This window comes from Rhincodon typus, chromosome 28, assembly GCF_021869965.1.
Source record: "Rhincodon typus isolate 14 chromosome 28, sRhiTyp1.1, whole genome shotgun sequence".
In the NCBI taxonomy this organism is placed as follows: Eukaryota; Metazoa; Chordata; class Chondrichthyes; order Orectolobiformes; family Rhincodontidae; genus Rhincodon; species Rhincodon typus.
The window spans coordinates 35,507,227-35,524,546 of record NC_063359.1 but is presented as its reverse complement, the minus strand read 5'-3'; the positions used below and the strand labels follow the sequence as shown (position 1 = coordinate 35,524,546).

At 39.5% G+C, this 17,320-nt stretch overlaps 1 protein-coding gene across 2 annotated transcripts in view; it reads left to right on the top strand.

Moving 5' to 3' along the window:
• camsap1b (calmodulin regulated spectrin-associated protein 1b) overlaps positions 1 to 17,320 on the top strand; it is a 95,335-nt gene that overhangs the window by 34,154 nt on the left and 43,861 nt on the right. For both annotated transcript variants that reach the window (XM_048613626.1, XM_048613625.1), the window contains exons 2-4: positions 4,919 to 5,181; positions 7,573 to 7,734; positions 12,549 to 12,629. In XM_048613626.1, coding sequence (XP_048469583.1) covers positions 4,919 to 5,181; positions 7,573 to 7,734; positions 12,549 to 12,629 — 506 coding nt within the window. The remainder of the gene's footprint in view (positions 1 to 4,918; positions 5,182 to 7,572; positions 7,735 to 12,548; positions 12,630 to 17,320) is intronic.

Below are 17,320 nucleotides of genomic sequence, written 5' to 3'. Positions count from 1 at the left end.
CTCCGGAAAGCAGATAAGGGTGGGGAGGGAAAGCTGTCTTTGGTGGTAGGGTCGGATTGCAGATGGCGGAAGTGTCGGAGGATGATGCGTTGGATCCGGAGGTTGGTGGGGTGGTACGTGAGGACGAGGGGGATTCTTTTTTGGTTGTTATTGCGGGGACGGGGTGTGAGGGATGAGTTGCGGGAAATGTGGGAGACACGGTTGAGGGCGTTCTCAACCACTGAGGGGGAGAAGTTGCGGTCCTTGAAAAACGAGGACATCTGAGATGTACGGGAGTGGAATGCCTCATCCTGGGAGCAGATGCGGCGGAGGCGAAGGAATTGGGAATAGGGGATGGCATTTTTGCAGGAAGGTGGGTGGGAGTCGGTGGGCTTGAAATGGATATCGGTTTCTAGGTGGTTGCCCGAGATGGAGACAGAGAGGTCCAGGAAGGAGGGAGAGGTATCAGAGATGGTCCGGGTGAACTTAAGGTTGGGGTGGAAGGTGTTGGTGAAGTGGATGAACTGTTCGAGCTCCTCGTGGGAGCACGAGGTGGCGCCGATACAGTCATCAATGTAACGGAGGAAGAGGTGGGGTTTAGGGCCAGTGTAGGTACGGAAGAGGGATTGTTCCACGTAACCTACAAAGAGGCAGGCATAGCTTGGGCCCATGCGGGTACCCATGGCCACCCCCTTTGTCTGTAGGAAGTGGGAGGAATTGAAAGAGAAGTTGTTGAGGGTGAGGATGAGTTCAGCCAAGCGGATGAGGGTGTCAATGGAGGGGGACTGGTCGGGCCTGCGGGACAGGAAGAAGCGGAGGGCCTTTAGGCCATCTGTATGGGGAATGCAGGTGTATAGGGACTGGACATCCATGGTAAAGATGAGGTGTCGGGGACCGGGGAATTGGAAGTTCTGGAGGAGGTGGAGGGCGTGGGTGGTATCACGGGCTGATTTAACGTTAGTCAATCAAGTTATTAACCTAAACTGTTTTGGTGTCTGATTCAGTGCTGTAAACTAAATTTGTCTGAATCAGTAATCATATTTTAAACTGGTACGTTGGTCTTTTTATAAAATAAAATTTGGTTTTTAGCTTTGTGTTAAGAGGTTTGCTCAGATTTTGTTTGTCTACATGTTCCTCCAAGAGCTGAATTTTGTTTTTTGATCCATATCTCTTGTTCCCTTTAGGGTTTCGATATAATTTCTTAAGATGAGTGAAAAGTCCTGTTAATTACAGATAATTATTCACCGTTCAGCTGTAGTGGCAAAAGCCCTGAGCTGAGTTTTTCTGTAATTATAAAACCCCACATTCATGGTCGTATTTTACAAATCAGTTTGGATCCTTGCTTTTTCACTATTTTTTTCTGTTCTCTCTATAATGGGATCCAAAGACGTTTACTTATCATTTCAGCAAGAGACTGACAATGATCTAGTAACAATTCAATTTATTTCTTTGTTCTATATTCTATACTTTAAGGTATGGTGGAAGGATCTATTTTTATGTTTTAAAGCTCAGAATTACTTGTGGTTTCATTTTATTCATTTTGTAAAGTTGCATAATGAGGTCTCCTGTATTTAAAATCTTGACCTTGTGGAATTACTTGGATCCTGTAATTCATCAAGTCTGTTGAATGTTTCAGGTTTCTTAATTTGATAAAAAGCAGTTGTTATTCCCCAGTATTCTATTTTTTGCCTATAAATGGTTATGTTCAAGTATTAAATGTCTCAAAAGAATGCAAAGAATTTCTTGCAATTCTTATGACAATCAACCTGGAATGTTGAACTGTGCTACATATACAAAAGACATGAAGGCTTGTGGTAAATAGGGAAGAATTGTTTCTATTGGCAGAAAGGCTGTAACAAAAGCATATGAATTTAAAGCAATTGATGAATGAATTTAAAGTAATTGGCAAAAGATTTTTTATGCAGTATGCAAATATGATTTTAGATGGATGCCTAAAAACATGTTGAAGGCCAATTTTATAAGTAACTTTCAAATGGGAATTGGATAAATACTTGAAGGAAAAAAAATGTTGGAGTGTTGGTAAATGGTAGCACAGTGGCTTTTTTCTAGCACAATTTAAACTCCAGTTCTAGGAATCTACACTCTCAATGCTTATGTTCATTTGGATCTCTAACTATTTAGGCAATAAGAGGCAGTCTGGTGATGTAACTTGGGCAATGTAAATAAAGTAATAAAGATAATACTCAAAGCTAGGCAATGATTTCGCTGGCCCATTGTGAATCTTGTTTCTTGATTCTGTCAAATGTCATTTCTGTGTCTCCGTCTCAGCTTATCAGTGTGTCCTGAGTGAAGGAGCCATCTGCTAATATGTTTTAAATATTTTAATAGTGACTCTTGGTACTTGGAATGAGTTGATTAAAATAATGCAGAAATGATAGTAGATAATATTTTAAGTATGTACAAAGTGGATATGAAATCAATGCATTAAGACTGTGAAAGAGTTGTGGTATCAGGATTGTTTAAAAAATGCGGTGTGATAGTTTTAATTGATACATATTCAGAAGTCATAAAAGTAAAAAGAACTATAGCTATATAGTTTATCACAAAACTATCGTACAATTTTTATATTTAAAGAAAGAAAATATAGTGCAGTTCAGCCAAATGTGATTGCTTCTTTTTGAAATGTCGCTAGTTTAATTAATAGCTTTTTGTGTAAAAAGGTCTACATTAGGTTTTTCTAACGTGTGTCCACCTTGGGAATGAAGCTAGGCATCCTACTTCATCTGTGCCTTTTAAAGCCTGATTCCTGAACAATTCCCTCCACATTTCTTCTGCACAGTACATGACCTCAACTCAGAATCACAGAATTGTTACAACATAGAAGAAGGCCTTTCAGCCCAACATGGCTGTGCCATTTCTGTAAATGAACATCTTTCTTAACGGATCTTAATCATTGGTTTTTTTCCCCATTTCGTGTCAAAATCTTGTACACTAGTGCCCTCTGAACTGTTTTGGCTTTGTTACCCCGGTGTATCCACTTCGTAGATCATTTCCAAGTGTTCACTTCATCTTTTCTTTGTTGTCTACTTGAGCTCTACATAACAACAGCATATTTTTAAGAGACTCCAGTCAGTATTCCCCTTGACACTAAACTTCCCAAACTTTTCCCTGACTTGATAGTCTGTTTTAAGGAATTGGGATTTTTTTTTATGAAGAAGACACCTGAAGTCACTGTGCAGCCAGTTAAGATTTACGTGCAGAGCCCATTGTGGGCAATGGCAAACCATCAAAAGTGGGCGGGGGAGCTGTGGGGAGGAGAGGGGAATGGAGAGAAAATAGAGCTCTGTAACTTCTATGGTACCCAACTGTCCCTGAAGGCATCAATTGCATTAATAGACACTGCATACACCCTCTCCAGTGACACCTTGACACAAACATAACGGAGGATGAGGGAAGAGAGTCAGCAGATATGATGCCCCCCCCACCCCCACACAGCCCACTATATGGACCTGTTAATGACTAGCCTCTGGGTCTGCTTTTTTTTTAATATATCTGGAAGTGTTATCTCACGCAACTGAACAACCTTCCCACCACCCAATCACTGTGACTTTGTTATTATTTTCAAGCTATTAACGACGATTTATGCAGCCAATTGGAAATTTACTTGTGAAGCCTATTATAGGCAATGTGATTGGTCTGCTTTTTTTTTCTACATCTAGTCAAAGTTAAGCCACGTTTTTAGATATTTTGTAAACAACCTGTTCAGAAATGTTATTACACACCTCTGGACCAATTGAGACTTGAAACCAGGCCTCCTGGTTCAGAGATAGGGACACTACCACTGCACCACAAGGGCCCCGAGGCTACTTTACATCTTTAAATCACCAATTCCTTCATGTTTTTCAATCAACCTGTTCAAAGGTGTTGTTACATACCTCTGTAACACATGGGACCTGAACTCAGGTTCTTGTGGTTCATAGAAAGGGACACCACCATGATACCACCACCGCCCTGTTTTTGTTCCTTTCCAGACATGCTATCCCACACAACTGATCGACTTTCCCAATACTAAAATCATGACCTTTTTTGCATTTTTCCTTTAACTACTGCTAGTTATCACCCGTGTAGCCAATTAAATATTTATAAGCAAAGTCATTATGTGCAATACAAACCATCAAAATTGCGGAGGAGGTAGAGAGAGGGGTAAGGGGCTAAATCAAAATGGAGTTGGAGGGAGAAGCCCTGCGCTTTTTTTCTGTTTAATCAACCTGTTCAGAGGTGTGTTTACACACTTCTGGACAGGTGGGACTTGAATCTAGATCTCCCAGCTCAGAAGTAGAAACACTACCACTGTGGCGCAGGGGCTTCAAGCCCTGCTCTTTTTCTCTCTTTTATACAAAGCCCTGCTCTATAATATTTTCTATTCAGCCTGCTCAGAAATGTCAGTACATACCTCAGGAACAGGGGGGACTTCAACTCAGGGCTCCTGGCTCAGAGTCGGGGAACATACCACTGTGCCTGAAGCCCTTTTTTTCCTCTCCTATTCTCTTCTAAACTTTTTTTAAACCTATTAACAAGGGAAATCATACTCAATGAGATCCAGGAGGAGGTTAATTCATGATTTCCCATGGACATGGTAGGGGTTATCACAGTGCTATATGCTACTTTTGTTATGTTATTGACTTCTTAAATAATGTAATTATTTAGATCTTTTTATATGTATATATAAATTTGAGATTATTTAGAAAGAAACGCGTAAGTAAATTCCTTTCAAACTAAGTGCTCTGGACTGAACATGCTTATTTTAGTATATTTTACAGATTATAATATGAGCCGAACCCGGGAATTGGGACTCTGAGCTGTTTCATTATACATTTGTATTTAGGATAGAAATGGGAAAATTATCTTATGGTAACAGTAAATATGATTTGTTGTAAACTTGTATAGACTCTTCTAATCGATCTGTAATTTGTTGCAGATAATATCCCTGAGGATTTAAGAGATGCTTTCTACACCGACCAGTATGACCAAGAGCACATTAAACCACCTGTCATTAAGTTGCTGCTGTCGAGTGAACTCTATTGTCGTGTCTGCAGCCTAATTCTGAAAGGGGATCAAGTGGCTGCATTGCAGGGTCATCAGCCTGTCATTCAAGCATTGTCTCGCAAAGGCATTTATGTTATGGAAAGTGATGATTTACCAGTTTCCGAATCAGACCTCGCGCAGTCTCCAATCAAAATGGTGAGGGAGAGATACTCTGCTGCTTCTATAAACCTTTTGAGTTTTATTTTCATTTAAATTAGTGTTAATATAGTATCTCTGGACTAGTTTGCCTCTTTTTTTGAATTATTAAATCAGCTTCCTGTCATACATGGGTAGGAAAATCAAAATGCATAACACAGAAGTAATCGCGTGGATATAGTTACCTGCCATTATTACTCTTCCAAATACATTTGTATCAGTACTTTAGTAGCAGTCGGTTATTAGTGTTGGTGCAGGGGGGTGGTGGTGGTTGCTGGATAGAGAACTGTGATATTGAATGTAATGAAGCCATGAATGTTTTAAATGTATTTGGACAGTCCTTTGCGTTCAAAGTTGGCCATTCTTTTTGGGTAGAGAATTGGTCTTGCCATCTAAGCTGCTGAGAACGATTTGAATGGAAACCTCTCCTGCATGTTCACAGACTGTTGCTGTTCATATTTTCTGTTTCAATTTTTTCCTCTAGATTCATGCACTAATGGTCATATATCCCGAGGGATGCCATTGTTTGGCTGATGAATTAAGAGAAATCCTCATTGTTGACTTTGACATTACATAGTGTACGGTCATAAATGATCATGTCTTTGTGTTTCCAGTGCTCACTCTGCCTCAGCTTTAGGCCAGGAATTCGTTGCATTCTCTGTGACCCCTTGCAACATAGTTGTGTTGATAGTCTGCTGCTGATATGTGTTTGTTTTATTCTGACATGTGAGATTTGCAGTACTGTACCTGTGCACTAATGTTTCACCAGTCCAATGCATGAGTTTGATTATGTGTCTGTTTTCTGTCATGGTATTATTTTATATCCTGGTGCTGGAGTGTTCATAAGTTGAAATAACTTGACCAGCTTCAGAATCTGGGCTAACATGAGGATTGTGAGAGACCAGGGAAATAAATAAATTCTCATTGTGGCAGCAACACGGACTTCCGCAAACTTACTTTTGCTTGTGCTGCTGATTATATGAAAACTGCATGGAGATGATAGCATAACAGTAATGCAGTCATCTACAGTTTGATACTTGTGACACTGTTATAATACCTGAATTTGCTCTCTTGGTCTTAAAAATCAACTTTACATTTAAATAGAGTCCATTTTCTCTGAAATCTATTGGAAATGCTTTCAAGTGGTTAGTGATTTACTTTATTTGTATTAATATTTTGTAGATAATATTCTTCTTAAAATCTTACTGGAGGTACCATTTTCTTAACCATTTTCTATATGCTATTTATTGCAACTGTTTTTGTATAAACATACAAATTAGCAGCAGGACTAGGCCATTTGGGCCCTCTAACCTAGTTCACCAATTAACAAGGTCATGGCTGATCTGATTCTGGTGTCAACCCTACTTTCCCACCTACTCTGAAAAACCATTGACTCACTTGTTAATCAAGACTAAAAGTTATTCTATTTCCCAAGCCATGGCATGAATGCTGGTGCTGTCCTTGCAAATAATGAGTTAAATTTAGAAGTTCTGACACTTTGCTTTGTTTGTCTATTAATTACTTGGCTGATGCAGAATGTCTTCTATTGTAAGCTGACAAGATGAATTGTGAAAATAGGGATTTAAAAAACTGAGAATTTTGTACAGAGTGGCCACTGTGCAACTTCAGTAATTAGGACCAGACATTGGAGTAAATGACCTTATTCAGGAAGCTGTACAACACTGACACAATTATCAAATGCTTATATTGATGGCAGTATCTTTTCCATTGCAGCTCATCAATGTAATGAGCAGATGATAGGAATGAGAAACCACAAACAATGAACATATCTTTCAGATATCTCAGTTCCACTGAGCATTGTCATTTCCTTGGGCCACATCAATGGCTGAAAATTATAAGTGTTTTGGTAGTGCTAAGCATTTGACTCGCATTTGTAATTTGGTAGCTTTAATTGAAATCATAAAGCAGTTTTACTAGCCAACGGTCTGATGCAGTTTATTTCACTAACTGTAAAGTTTTTGGTACATCTTCAGCTTGAATTTTCTGTTAAGATTGAAGGACCTATTTTGCATTTCAAGTGTTTTCTGTACCTACCATACTTATTTTACACTTTGTGTTGCAGATTGTAACCATCGTTATGAAGAATTCAGAGCTGATAGCCGTTGACTTGAACAATGCAATTCGGTGAATTTCAGGCATCCAAATAGGGGCAGTTCAGGGCACTATAATTGAAACCTGTCTTGTCTGAAAGCATGGGCTGAGTTTAAATAATTAAGTTTTTAAATTCTGCAGCTTGACTTCTTTACAAAACTGTCAAAGTAAAATCCAGGCTATTCATTTGTGTTTGTAGTGACTCCCAGTGTTGTGAATGAAGGACAAAACCTAGTTTCTTAAAAGTGACATGCCAGTCACCTGTTTCTCTCTCTCCAGAGTGCCCATATGGCTTTGATTGATGCACTGATGATGGCTTATACAGTAGAGATGATCAGCATTGAAAAAGTAGTGGCCTCTGTGAAGCGTTTCTCTACATTTAGTGCCTCAAAGGAATTGCCGTATGATCTGGAAGATGCCATGGTCTTCTGGATAAATAAGGTAAACATGCAAAACTTTGCTGCCTATACATTGTAAACTTGTATTTCCATTCTCTCCATGTTCATTCCCAGTCAATTAAACCTTAAATCGGTGGTAGCACCCAAATGCCACACCAGAGACTTCAGCATACAATTTAAGCTGTCAGTTCACTGCGCTACTGGAGATTTCACATTTTTGAAGGTGTTGTCTTTTGGATGAGACATTTGAGTTGAGACCTGCCTGCTGCCTGAGGTTTTCCTGGTGTCCTGGCCAATATTTATACCTCAAAAAAACAGCATGAAAGTAGTAGAATATAAACTGCAGACGCTGGAAATCTGAGACAAAAGCAGAATATGCTGAACACTAAACAGGTTATACAGCATTTCTGGAGAGAATAGATGCGTTAGCTATTCAAATTTGAATTCTTTATTAGACTTGCAAGGTAAGCAGTATTTTAAGACATACAAAGCAAAATTTTTTTTATCTTCCATCCATCTTTCCCTGTTTTCTTAAGGAATGAATAGCATTCTTTATTCCTCTCACCAAATGAATCGCTTTATATGTTACTGAATTTCATTTGCCATATATCTGCTCATTTTGGAAGTTTATTTATGTCTTCCTATAGTTATTATGTTGTGGAGGTGCCGGTGTTCGACTGGGATGTACAAAGTCAGAAGTCACACGACACCAAGTTATAGTCCAACACGTCCTCAGGTGATGAAGGAGCAATGCTATGAAAGCTTGTGATTTCAAATAAACCTATTGGACTACAATCTGGTGTTGTGTGACTTCTGACTTTATAGTTATTAGCTATACCTCAAAATTTGACATTGTCTGTGAATTTCAAAACCATAACTCCAATTTACCATCTCAAGATCTTTATGTACATAATGAACAACAGTGGGTCCCAGCATTAGATCCATTTCGCAGAGTCATAGAATCTCTACAGTAAGGAAGAAGGCCATTCATTCATTCACTGGATGATGGTGTTGCTGGCTAGGCAGCATTTATTGCCCATCCTTTATTGGCCAGAAGGCACTTAAGATTCAGCCACATTGCTGTGGGTCTGGAGTGACATGTAGGTCATAGCAAGTAAGGATAGCAGTTTCCTTCCCCAAAGGGCATGAGATGAACCTGACAGGTTTTTTCTGACAAATCGATAATAGATTTATTGTCATAATTAGACTCTTAATTCCAGATTTGTTTTTTGTATTGAATTCACATTCCACAACAGCCATGGTGGGATTTGAACCCAGGTCCCCAGAGCATTACCTGGGTCTCTGGACTAAGAGTCCAGCGATAATACCACTAGGTCATCCACCCCTCCCCCATCCATACCGACCTGCAAAGAACACGCCATCCAGACCCACCCTGTACTCTATCCTGTAACCCTGCATTCTCCATGGCTAATCCACCTAGCCTGCACATCCCTGGATGCTATGAGCAATTTAGCATTGGCCAGTTCACCTAACCTGCATATCTTTGGACTGTGGGAGCAAACTGGAGCACCCAGAGTAAATCTGCACAGACACAGAGAACGTGCAATCTCCACACAGACAGTCATCGAGGGTAGAATCAAACCTGGTTCCTTGGTATTGTAAGGCAGCAGGGCTAACCACTGAGACACCATGCTGCCCCAATTTCGTTGTTTTTGTGTTTGAGAAGCTTCCCTTATCTCTTCCTCTCAATTTTCTTTATGATTTTTTTCCTATTTATTCCACTACAAGCCACTAATGCTACATACTGGACCTTTCACATAAATTTATTGTGTGATACCTTATCAGATACCTTTCAGAAGGAATTTTTATCACATCTATTTCGTTTTCTTTGTCTGTTATTCAACAAAGCATTCAGTGTGGTTGATTTTCTTCTAGTTTTAACTCAGTACCTCACAGTGCCAGTGACCAGGTTCTATTCCAGCCTTGGGTGATTGACTGTTTGGAGTTTGCACATTGTCCTCATGTCTGCATGGGTTTCCGCCGGGTGCTCCGGTTTCCCCCCTCAGTCCAAAGATGTGCAGGCTATGTGGATTGGCCATGGTAAATGCGGTGTTACGGGGATGGAGAGAGCGAGTGGATCTGGGTGGGATGCTCTCCAGAGGGTTGGTGCAGGCTTGATGGGCTGATTGGACTCTTTCTGCATTGTATGGTTTCTGTGATTCTACTTTGCTATTTTCCTTATGGAATGCTCTTTTTTTGAATTTAGTTACTCTCTCCTTTTATGGGTAATATCGATAAACTATTGATTCAAAGTCCGAAGTAATGTTTTAGACATCCAGGTTCAAATCCTGCTGTGGCAGATGGTGGAATTTGAATTCAATGACAGATCTGGAATTAAGGCTCTAACAATGACCATGAAACCACTATCAATTATTGGAAAAGCCCATCTATTTTGCTGATGTCCTTTTAGGGAAGGAAGCTGCCGTCCTTATCTGGTCTGGCCTACATGTGGCTGCGGACCTCCAGCAAGGTGACTGACTCCTTAAAAGCCCTCTGGGCAATTAGGGATGGGCAATAAATGCTGTCCTGGCGATGACCACATGCTGTGAATGAATAATTTTTGGCCAATTTATTTATACTTTCTTTTCTCCTTGGTTGTTTTCTCAAATCTTTGTGCTATCTATACTTTTCCAAATAATTGTCTTAAATCTTATTATGATTTGACCACAACTATTTTGCTTCATTTATCTGCTCCAGCTCATCTCCTGTTATGTGATTTTGCTGAACTTGCTCCTTTGTTGAGTTTTTGACATAGTGGGACCAAAATGAATCTTGTGTGTGCTGTTTCTTTCAAATTCATCCCCTTTTTCCCATTTGCTTCCTTTCCCTGCCAGTTTACCTGGGGAGATTGACAATCTTACATGATGATCATGCTATTTTCTATTGTTCATTTTCCCATATATTTGGCTATATATTTTTCCCTGTAATAAAATTAATCAGAAATAAAAGTAAAACTAGGAAAATCTTGAAATACAAAGGCAGTGGAATTTGGAACTTGAGAGCCAAAACAATAATATACAGGTTTGAAGAAGTCATGATCAAAGTGCTAAGTGCTCTGATCTGACCGTACCTGGAACACTTTGTACAGTCCTGGTCACCAGCAAATGAGGGAGATGCTCAAGCCCTGGAAGTAATGCAGGTTTTCAATTTTCCAATGTTAAATATACCGAAAGACATTTCAACTTCATTACATTTCTAAATTTGGAACCATCAAAAGCTTATTTTTGCCATGCATTAAGTTTATTGTTCTTCGTGTGTTGCTATGTTTTGTAAAGGTGTAATTACCCCCACATGTGTTTAACAACATAGATTAGTTTGCATTAAGTAGCAACAGTCGATAATCATGGAAGGTTGTTGGTCCAATTGGCATTCAGGCAGCTACCTAAATTGGCAAAAGGCCAGATTGTTCATCAGCTGATCAACAAAAGTCACAAAGATAAAAATGTATGTTGCACTAAGAAGGCAGCATGTTTGAGTCCTTCATTAAATTCAGAATAGTTGTTTTTATTATCGTAATGCTGTTATGAATTATAAGAATTAATTTAGCTGACTTAATAATTGATCCAACTGTCTGTCAGGATTACCTGCAGTAATAGTTTGCTTACAAAATTGATCCATATAAAATCTCAGACACGACTCTTAAAATTATTGCTTCCAAGTTCTTGATATTTCCCTTGAGACGTGGAATTATTGAAACATTGTAAAGAATGGCATCCAGTGTATCAAAGATGATACCTAGTGGATAATTTGTTTGCAGAAACTTCATTGTTTTCAGTTTGTTTACTGGTTGGCTATGATTGGGCATTGCTTCCTGTTGGCTTTAGGACAAGTGGACTTGACAAGTGTTTGTTTGTGTTGACAGGTATTAAAGCTGACTCATAATCTTGATGTTACTGTGAGATCACAGCAGTCTCTCAAATGTTAGACTAATAATGATTGTGACTGAATGGGTTATTGTTGCTAAACTAGGAAGAAGTGATTGCATTTTGAGCTGTAACTATTCTGTATTACTTATGGTATAAATCACCTTTCAGGGCTACAGTACATCCCAGAGTGCTAAATGACCATTAAGTACTTTTGTACTATTACAGCATAGACAAATGTTTAGTAAGTTATGAACAAGGCAAGTTCTCACAAACGGCAGTGTGAGAATGACCAGGTAATATGTTTTAATTATTTAAAAGGATAAATATTTGTCAGAATGTTAGATAACTCTCCTGTTCTTTGAAATAATGACTTGAGGCCTTTATGTCAACTACAGAGAGCAGATGGTGCCTCATTTTAATATCTCAATTGGAAAGTGGCACCTTTTACATTACAGTCTCAATATGCACTATGGTGTCAGCCTAGATTTTTGTGCGGAGGGCTCTGGAGTTGAAAGTATATCCACAACTTTTTTGACTCAAGTGAGCATTAACAGCTGTTAATTTTACAAGTGTGCAACATGGTTTAAATATGTAATCTCTATAATTTCAGGCATGCAATCACTTGCGTGTAAAGGCAGTTTATTTCCCCCAGCATTTATTTTTAATCTCTCTTCTACTTCTGAGTGACTTGTTTTGAAGAATTATTCCACATTTTTAAGCAATCTTCAAAGCTCTTGATTAGAGTTTATGTACAAGATACATTAATAAAAGTGCTTGCGTATTGTTGATTGCTGGAAAATAAGAAACTGAAAGGATGGTTTCCTTGTTTTATGTGTTCTCAATCAGGGTTTCTGTGTTAGAAATACAACTAGTGTTTTATTTTCATATGGCTCAGCCCTCCATGACGTATTCACCTTCACCTATTCATTTCCATTTTAAGATGTATCTCTTTGCTACCTTGCTATTTCAGGTGAACTTAAAAATGAGAGAGATTACGGAAAAGGAGTTTAAACTTAAACAGCAGATTGTGGAGAGCCCAAGTCACCAAAAGGTTAGTCTGATAGATTTATCAAGTTGTCCTAGGCCATGCATCAGTATTCATTTAACTTTTGGCAACTAAATGCATTTTTCCTCAAGTATACTTATAGTAATTTATTGAAGGATGTGTGTTATCAAGCAAGCAACTGTTTTGTAATCTTGTTAAATATACATGTTACTCTTTATGTATCTTCTAGTATTTGATAATTAAATGAGGTATAAAATGTCAATAATGTAGTTGTTGGCTTGCTTGCCGAGCGTTTAATAGATTTTTTCCGTTGAAAGATTGCAAATGAAGTCTTCAACACACAGCCACTTGTGTTTATCACTGACACTGCCAGTCAACAGATTTAATAATGACTGAGGTTTTCCTTCTTGTTAGCATTAATTTCCTCCTATGTACTCCAACCTGATGGACTTTTTCTTTTATCTTGACACTGCATTGATCAATGCATGTCCTGTCTATGTCACTATTTCCATGGCAAAAAGGCCAATGTGTTTGAGACAGATCGTTTTTCTGAAGTGTATGTATGTTCACATCTTTTAATGTACAGTGGCTCACCGATCACCGGTGGGGTTGAGACCTCTGATTCCTATGAACTCAGGACACTCCCTGCTCTCTGCAGTTCCTACTCACTTGCTCACTACCCACTTCATGCATTGGAACAGGATATTTCACAGCTGTCTTAGCACTTACTTGCTTTGAGCCTGCTTGAATACATTCAAGCATTTCCACCGTCCCTTACCCGTCAACACAGATAGCTAGGCTGTTTGTCACATTTGGCAGCAATTAACAGTGAAAGGGAACTATGGTCAGTCAGAAGGCTGGTGCTTTGTTAGTAAGGAAAGGTGGTGAGGGTAGAATGGACTGAGCTTGAGGCAGTGGAATGAAGAAATCTGGCAACACCACCACCTGCAAATTCCTCTCCAAGCCATTCACCATCCTGACATGGAAAGATATCGTCCTTCCTTCACTTGTTGGGTCAAAATCCTGGAATTCCCTCCCTAACAGCACTCTGAGTCAACCCAAAACATGTGGACTACAGTGGTTTAAGAAGGCACCTGACAGTGGTGAGCTTCTCAAGTGCAACTAGTGACAGTCGATAAATGCTGGCCAGCCAGTGACACCCATGTCCCACGAACGAATTTTTTAAAAATATGGAATGATACCTTAAGCGGAACAGAGCCCTGAGGTACACAGATATTCGAGTTATTTGAAGTAGAAATAGAAAGTTGCCTGCAAATTGTTCTAAGTGCGTAAAGAAAGATCAAGAGGAGTGGCAGGTAGAGTCTGAGAAGCTGGGAACGAGCTGGAGTTGCTAAAATGCCACCTAGTGTCTCAAGGCTCAAAACTGCATCATGACCAATATGTAGAATTGCCAATCTGAATATCTACCTGGGAGAGCTATCATATTGAAAAGCATTATTCAAAATCCTGACATGGGCAGTCAGGTTTGTATGGACTATGTGTTTACCATAATCACAATCTTTAATATCCAATGGAAAGTTAGGTTCTTGATCAATCTCCTAAATTGACATCTGAATTCTACTTTATGTTGAATGCAAAGTTCAATGTGCTGTCACACCAGAATGGAAACGTTTCTCGGCTTTCTTGAACAGAAATTGGTTGTTAAAGATGCTTTCTATGATGTCACTGATTAATTGTATATAAAAAATTGTTTAATGAGATGTAGGTGCCGCCGATCAGGAAACCTTTCTTGCGCATCCCTGATTATCCTTGAGAAGGCTGTGGTGCGCCATCTCCTTGAACTGCTGCAGTCAGTGTGGGTATAGGTACTGTGTACTACTGGTGTAACAGTAAATGTCCCCTAGTTGACCCAGTGTGGAAAATTGGAGCCTTACATGTAACAATATATATTTTTTAGAAACCTAACTGCCAAGTGACTTTAAATGAATTTTTGAGGTCCAGTGCTGTGTCTTCGCCCGGACTCCAATTCCCTGCAGCCCTATTGCTAAAAGGCGTCAGATGAGTACTCTTGATTATCCTTTGAAGCAAAGTTGACTGATCATCGTATGGGATGTTCAGTATGGTTCTGGCAGATAATTAGGTGACTGCAAAGCTGATCTGCTCCTGGAATCAGAGATAGTAGGAACTGCAGATGCTGGAGAATCCGAGACAACAAGGTGCAGGGCTGATGAAGGGTCTAGGCCCGAAACGTCAGCCTTTCTGCTCCTATGATGCTGCTTGGCCTGCTGTGTTCGTCCAGCCCTGCGCCTTGTTGTCTCTGCTCCTAGAATGGTCTGTTACAAATAGGGCAGGATGCTAGTTGAGCTGCTGGCTGGGGGTTTCCTGCTCATCTGTTTACCTCCACCTCTGATATCCAGTTGCTTTCGAAGGAGTTTTTTTATCTGGTTGCCCCAGGTGTAGTGATCCTGGAAAAACCTCTCCCAGATTTTGCGGTTGATGTCAAATCTCGAATTGCAAGCTTCAGAGTGTCCTTGAGGGCTTCCTTTGATTACCATGAGATCAAATCTTAGACTTGAGCTGACCAATGAAAATTTGCCTTGGCTAAGCAAGTGTCAGGCATTCTGACTACATAACCAGCCCATCCCCACTAAGCCTGTCTCAATAAGGTATGGATGCTTGGTATGATGCTGGTACACAGTCCAAGATTCGTACGCATGGAGTCGCGTAATCAGAGTTACTGTTATATAAACTCCCACTTGGATAACTGGACTGATTAATGTTCATTCTCAGACTGATTCTCAAAGATTGCTGAAGGCTACATTTACTTTGGCAATTCCTGCATGTGTCTCATCATCACTTATAGACAACTTAGGAGAGTATCTTGCCAGGATAAGTGGATTTATCCCTGTTGACAGGTTCTGGTCTTCACCTGAAACCTGGGGCTGAAGATGTGGCTTTCCTGGAACAAACAGGCACATTACTTCAGTTTTAATCATAAGGCTGAAGTGGTTCAGGCATTTAAGAACAAGTCCATTGCAAGTCCAGCCCTCACCCAGCAGCTAGCATTGAGTCACAGGCAAACATGAAATTAGGAAGTATGTCCCTGAAGATCAAAGTCTTTGCCCGGAGTTGTCTTAGATTAAGCAGCTTCCCATATCTGATTTTGATTCCAGGCTTGCCAGGAAGGCATTATATAGGCATTGGAGAGGGTGTAGAGAAGATTTACAAGGGCTGATACCAGAAGTGCTTGGAATTACATCGCATGAATAGATTGACAAGCTGGGTCTCTTGAGAAAAGAAGCTGAGAGGTGACCTTATAGAGGTTTTTAAAATTAAGAAAGGTTTTGATAGTCTACCTGTAAGTAATGTTTGCTCTTGTGGGGAAGAGCTAAACTCTTAGCCATCGACATAAGATTGTCCGCAAGAAATCCATTAGGCAATTCAGAAGAAATTTCTTCACTCATTGAGTGGTAAGAATGTGGAACTTGCTGCCACAGGGAGTATTTGAAGCAAACTGTGTAGATGTATTTAAGGAGAGGCTAGACAAGCAGCTGAAGGAGAAGGAAGTAGATGGTTGCAAAGGTATGTTTCAGTTAGAAAAGATGAGCAGAGGCTCAAGTGTGTGTTAAAAAAACAAAAACATAAAATTGGCATAGGCTGTGAGGCCAAATGGTCTGTTTCTGTGTCATATGTCCAGTGTAATCTTAGATATGTAAAGGAACTGCTGGGAGCATGGTCATGTCTCTATGCCTAAAAAAGAATACATCTCTTTCATTCTCTTTTGGGTTTTCAAGACACCTTTGATGGCCTAACAAAGGGCTTTTTCATCTTTTTTCATTGAAACAACTTATTTTAGGATACATTTTACCTCAGCGTCATAATAGAACTGGGGGGCTACTATTGTCATACTACTTAATTTGGTGTTGAATTCCATGTAGCAACTTTAGTCTAATGTTCAGAGTAAATTAGCTACAGGGATAAACTCGAATGTATGTGTTGAAGACTCACCTCAAAGGATTTAGGTTGACTGTCTGGTCAGCAGGCTTTCATTTTGAGTAGTTATTCATTCTCCATATCGTTTGCAGACTTGATGGAAGATTTGAATAATCACAATATGGGGTGAATTGCCCATATGTTCACAAGTATGCATGCTGGGAAGCTAGTAATCCTGGATTTGTTCAAATCTATCTTTGACCATATGAAAAAATGACTATTGCCACATTTACTTGCAATCTAAATAGAATTACATATTAATATGGGAAACATATTCATGGTCAGTATAATATTTGTATTATTCCAGGCTGGTGAGGCTTTAGATCTGCCTGGTAAGATTTAAAAAAAACAATTGAATCTGAAAGAGAAGACAAAATGCTGGGGATAAACAGCCAGTCAATAGCATTATAAAAGGAAAAAAAACATGTTATGTGATGCATTATGATACATAAGAACATAAACATAAGAACATGAGAAATAGGAACAGGCATGGGCCATTCAGTTCTTATGCTCTTTCTGCCATACAGTGAGGTCATGTCTGTTCTTTCTGCACTATCCCTGTATAACTTGATGTTTTAGTACATAGAAAGCTATCAGTTGTGATCTTGTGCATTTTCAATAATTGAGCCTCCATAGCCTTTGCGCAGGGAATTTCAAGGATTCAGTGCCCTCTAAGAGAAGAAATCCATCCTTGTCTCAGACCTAAATGGCTTGCCTTTAATCTGAGACCATTTCCTCTGGTTCCAGAGGTCTCCCCTGCCAGTCCCCCCAGGAGCAACATG